Consider the following 6,043-nt stretch of genomic DNA (forward strand, 5'->3'; position numbering starts at 1 on the left):
TAAACTTAGCGTATTTTAACTTTCAATTACGCTTGACATGCATATACGTGTATATTGACGATAAAACAAAAGTGTTCTATTCACCAGTGCATGTACCAAAGACAAAAATCAATCCACAAGATCTATTAGTATTATATGTTATCTATTTTATTAGGCTAAAAGCAATATACTCTTGAACATTTTAATTTAGAAGAATAGGTGTAATGCATAGCACCTTCTCAACAGAAATCACTGCTGCAAATTGAATTAATATGAGAAATTAATATTCAAACAGAAAAAGTGAAACACAAAACTGAACTGAATATAACTTGTCTCTCAAAATAGTTTATCAATGATAATAACTGTAGATGCGTGTAGTTTGTTTGCACATGATGACTAATCATTAGAACATGATTTTTTGCACATTCATACGATTAGATTCAGCAATGGTTTAGGAAAAAGGCTAAATTATAAAATGAATTGTTATTGTTTACTTTTGGTTAACCTTTTGCCTGCAATATAAACAAATAAAAGCAAGACAAGTTTTAGAAATATCAAAACTGGTGCAACGCACGTGTATTTTCCTAGTAACAATAATTAATTAATTACAATAGCGATATAAACTTCTCGTGATTTATTATTATACTGACTTCACATAACAAGCCACCTTTCCTCACATGACACGATCAGCTGTAAGAGTTAAAGTATGTAAGATACATAACTAAACCATGTTAGCTTCAACCGTGGCAAACATGGAAACTGCAAGGCCAAGAATGCCAAGTGTATGGAAAGAATCTCAAGAAATCTGTACACAGAAAGCGAAGAGATGGGTTCCAGCAGTATAGAGTGGAGCTACGTATCCATGCCCGACATACATGCATCCATCGCTTACAGACATGCCACCATAGACGGAGGCTCCAGTCTCGTATGACCAAAGTATGTTGCCATTTTTGGCATCGATGGCATAGACGGGTCCTGTTGAATATGTTGAGCCACCAAAAAGGACACCATTGGCAATAGTCACAGGATTAACCATAGAATCCTTTGGATCAGCGGTCGACCACAGAATTTTACCAGTTGGAGGGTCCAACGCCACCCAGCCTCCACCATTCGTGACTTTCTGTGATGGCAGAAGAGTGAAGTTCAATTGGTTGCTGTTGGCAATGTTTGTGTAGATCCTCTTTGTATCCGTTGCTGCACCCCAAGTACCTCCCCCGAGACCACCACCAGGACCCGCTTCCTGCATCATCCATCCATCCATCAATCCATCCGTTGGCAAGTTAATCAGACTGGCTATCGTACCAAAATTAATAACTAGACTAAAATAATATGCAAATGGAATGATGATGACATTTAGAGTGAAGTTAACTTACGGTAAACCAAATAATGTTCCCATTATCGCGATCCAGAGCCCATGCAAATCCGCTTTTTTGGACAGCCACAACGATATCTCGTTTGGTACCATTAACTTTGATACTTAGCATCATTGGTTCCTCCCCAAAATCGGCATCCGGGTTTGGTCCGGGAGGGCAATTAGGGGTTGACAAATTTGAACAAGCCGCGAACCAGACATCGTAACCTCCAAGCTGCTTGTACCACTGGATTTTGCCAGTGTCCATGTCTAGTGCCATTATGGAATTTGAATGGTTATCAGGCTCAATGCACTCATTAGGATTGGTCGGATTAGTCTGATTATTTAATCTTTCTTGACATTTTCTGATACGTCGAGGAGCTGAGTACAGATTTCCAGTTGCGATGTATACATGATTTCTTGGAGCGTCAATTGATGGACTGCTCCCCCATACGGCTGCTCCTGCATATTCTCCACGGTTCCCATGATTGTCTGGCAAGGTGAAGGTCTTCCATAAGATCCTGCCACTTCGAGCATCTAACTTGATGAGGCTACCACGAAATGTGCAGCATTCCTCAATCGTAGCAGTTTCTTCTACTGAAGATACTCCTACGTAGAAACCTCTACCAACAACAGAAAGGCTAAAATTCAGTACTGAGTACTACTTTTATAATAAATTGGGTTTGGAGTAGATGCCGTTGGCTTGTGATGCAGTTATTGTGGCCGTTGTATTTCTTTCAAGTTTTAGTGTAGCATTATAGACATGTTTGTATTCACATATTAAGTTGTACATAACCAAAATTAACTCTTACAATAAAGTAATCTTAGTGTAATCCAGTCATAATAATCTTATCTGCATCAAACCCTTAGTAACTCTAAGTTGTTTTCCTATGATCAACAAAAAAAAAATTAAAAATAAGTTTTTTCTTATATATAATGAACAAAAATAATATCAAAGAAATATCCTGCAAAATACTTGACTCCAATACTAGAACTAGGATTGCTATCAAGTCGAGTCATTACTCGAGTAAACATGTTACAGATCAACCTTGAGTTTGAACTTATTTTATCATACTTGAACATGAGCTAATCAAACTCAATCGAACTGATCACAAGCTTAATTTTTTGATAAATTCTATAACTTTCTTACCTATAAATATAATTTTGTATTGATTAATATGTATATGTATATATATATATATACATTATTCGATAAATCTTGACGAATACTCGAGATGTGGTTTTTTTACTTATACTTAACTCCAATATCTAATCAAGTTACTCAGGTCGAAGTTGATTGAAACTCGGTCAATTTCGAATTCAAGTCAAATTTGAGAGTACACCCTGTCTAGATGAAACTACACCCCTATCTAGAGGACCACTCAAATTGTATGAGAACTTTTGTGCTATGGGCTGGGCTGCAACTTGTAATTCTAATTAAATTAGTTTTTCTCCTCCTAGAATACTTTTGTCCATATTTGGATGTCAAATGTCTTTAGTCTTCTTCTGTTTTATAGAAATGCAAAGTAGATCATGTAAGCAAATAGTTATTCAAGGGCTATTCCTTGAGTCTAACCTTATTACAGTTAATTGTGATTATATATATAGATATATATATATATATATATATATATATATAAAAGTTTGAGTTATAAAGCCATGCATCATTGACTTTTTACTGGGTCCAGGAAGACCAGTTCCTAATACTTTTCAAATTATATTCCGTATTTAATATAGTTTTTAATAATCAGGAAATGCATGACATTTGAACATACGACTTTAATTAACAACAAATTTATCCTTCTCGAATTCACTCAACTAGACTTTCCCACAGAATTAGAAAACATGTATCACTAAATATGATTTCTTTTCTTATCTATCATCAACACTAAATATTTCTTAAGCATCAGAAAATCGAACCATATACCTATACCATTCAAATTTTCATTTTTACCTCCCAGATCTTTGTCCAGATAGATGATACATATGATTTTTTTTCCCTTTTCATAAAATAAATTTCACAGTACTCCTACCCTAAATAGATAAATAAATAAATAAAATTCACATAATTCATGAAAAAATAGAGTAACCATACACAATGATGACATGAGGTGAAACAGTAAAGATTATTCACTAAAATGTACTCAAGGAAACATTTGCAAGAATTGATTGAACAATGCACTCTATCAGTTAATTTATGCGCAGAAAACAGTTGGGAATAGAAGAAAAGATAGAAATAAAACGACTTACGTATCCACCCACTCTTGTTATGTAAAAGCGCTATTCTTCTAGTATTCAAGATATATATATATATATATATATATATATATATATATATAACAATCACAAAATTAGGTTTTCGCTAAATCTTGTAAGGTATAAATTCTATTTCTAGTATTAAAAGCTTGTTCTCTCTCTCTCTCTCTCTCTCTCTCTCTAAATAGGATCTGTCTAACAGGTGCTCATTGGATACTAATAATGTACTTCATGTATTAGATTTTGAAAAAAAAAAGATTAATAAGGAAAAGTGATAAATGCAAGGAAGCATAATAATTTATTAGTATGTTAACGATATATATAGACACACATACACACACTCTCTCTCCCTCCGTCCTAGTTTTTGAGATTTTTTTGGAACTTTAACTTATTATGCACAGTAACGTGTGGGATGAACATTTCATTCTCATCCTTGCTCCATCTGGACATGTGAATGTACTGACCCCATTAACTTATATTAATAAAGTATCACTACTATATATGAAAGTTATTCCGATGGACAGCCAAGTTCATGTTCGATTGCGTGGCCTATCCATTTGTGTAGTATTTTTGAGGGAATCTTGTTATTATTTCATAAAGGGTACAGAAGAAAATTAGTTTCAAAAGTGCTTTTCTTCTAGTATTCAAAGCTCTATATTTCTCAAGTCAAAAAAAGGCTCAAGCAAGAGTTGTGGTGGGTAGTGCTTACCCATCATAATAGGTCCCAGACATGGTGATGATGGCAAAGGGATGGCCATCCAGCTGAGTTGACCATATTAGGCTGCCACTGCTCCGCTTAACGGCAACGGCATAAGCCGGCCCCGTGATTCCCAGAATTATCATATCCTGATCCGTGATGATGGTCGGAGTTGATCTGGATATTGTTGAGTTCAAGACCGGGACAGTGAGACCGGTGAGTTGTTCAACATTTTGTTTCCACACCAGAGAGCCATCGCAGGCTTTAACCGCGTGCACATATCCATTCCAGCTTGTGAAATATACAATCCCATCATATACAGCGGGCGTTCCTGTTACAAATCCCGCTGCGTTGAACTTCCATTTTAGCCCCAGTTTAGATGCGGTTGAAGGGCTGATTTTGGATTCACTAGAGGCATATCTGCGGTTGTATATGTCTCCTCCATGGTTTAGCCAATTCCCTGGTCGTGAAGGCTTGTTGGTATGGTATCTCTACGGAAATTAATTGCAATCAACGATTAGTTGATTTATTCAACTAAGCCAACATGTAAAAATTGCTGTATATGTAGACAAATTTTTTTCCAGTATGGACCATTACTTGGCAAACCCAACAGTTGGTATTTGACCAATCTAACAGTGCCAATTGAATACACGAGTACCCTACCATCTTTATTTGAATTGCATAGAATGTGAAGATAACAAGTTTCAAGATTTTATCTGGATCATTTTCATTAGTCAAAAACTAACTACTAGGAGTTTGCTGCTTGCCCAGTACTTGGTCAAGACCAAGAAAAACTTTCTTGTATCATTCCAATCAAACATAATGAATTGGATGAAGTGTCGTAGTGTATATACATGTGTGTGTATACATATGTGCGTGTGTGTGTTTCTGCCCCCTAGCTAGGTACTTGAAAAATAAGAAAAGTAAAAGGGAAAGTCAACGTACATATGGATTCTTGGCTGCAGTGCCGATTGCAGTTTGACACAAAATGCTTGAGACAATCAGAATGGCTATGAACTGGGGATGTCGGAGTACCACCGGCTCCATGGAAAGACGGTAAACACTGTGCGCTCCACCAAATGGAGATTGCTTGATGGCTGATGGATCACAATTCCTGCTCCAAGGCACTACTTAGTTATGCCTTGAAGCTCTGACTTCTCGATATTCAAAAGGTGCAATTCCTAGTTTTAGGGTCAAGCTTGAATTATTTTAGTCAAATAGTGCAACTCTTAGTTTTACGGTCAAGCTTGAATTATTTTAGCCTATTGACGGCTACACCAACCTCAATTTAAGAGCAGAGCAGAGATATCTAATAAGCAATGTTTTGAAAATCGGATCGGACCGGCCGGTTCGATCGATTGAACCGCAAACCGGCCATGGCACTAGTTTGATACTATACTATAGTTGACTTTATCAAAAAATCGGTCAAAACCGATCAAACTCGTCAGAACTGGTGAACCAGGTCGAATCGATGGTTTTCGATTTTTTAACTTTCCTCTTAATATTTTTTTAAGTTTTGCAAAACACAGCTACCAAGGATCAAACTCAGGACCTTTGTGATGAAAAACCAATGTAGTAACCATTGTACCATCATATCCTATAAGTTTTTTATGATAACTTATTATATAAAACAAACATCTATCTTTCTTTTCTCCGTTTTCTCTACAAAATCTCATCCTCTTATGATTTTTTCTTTCTAATTTTCGACTCTCTCTCTCTCCTCTTTTCTTTTGTCACTCACTTTTTAATCAAACCTCTTT

At 36.0% G+C, this 6,043-nt stretch overlaps 1 protein-coding gene across 1 annotated transcript; it reads right to left on the minus strand.

The window, feature by feature from the left end:
- Positions 1-580: 580 nt before the first annotated feature.
- LOC113699907 (uncharacterized) lies at positions 581-5,437 on the minus strand. The gene is made up of 4 exons (XM_027220252.2): positions 5,229-5,437; positions 4,296-4,774; positions 1,353-1,953; positions 581-1,219 (listed from the first exon to the last, which is right to left on the minus strand). Exons 1-4 carry the CDS (start codon positions 5,328-5,330, stop codon positions 776-778), a joined length of 1,626 nt encoding a protein of 541 aa, XP_027076053.2. The 5' UTR covers positions 5,331-5,437; the 3' UTR covers positions 581-775.
- Between the last annotated feature and the right edge of the window lie 606 nt (positions 5,438-6,043).

This window comes from Coffea arabica, chromosome 7c (assembly GCF_036785885.1).
Source record: "Coffea arabica cultivar ET-39 chromosome 7c, Coffea Arabica ET-39 HiFi, whole genome shotgun sequence".
Lineage (NCBI taxonomy): Eukaryota > Viridiplantae > Streptophyta > Magnoliopsida > Gentianales > Rubiaceae > Coffea > Coffea arabica.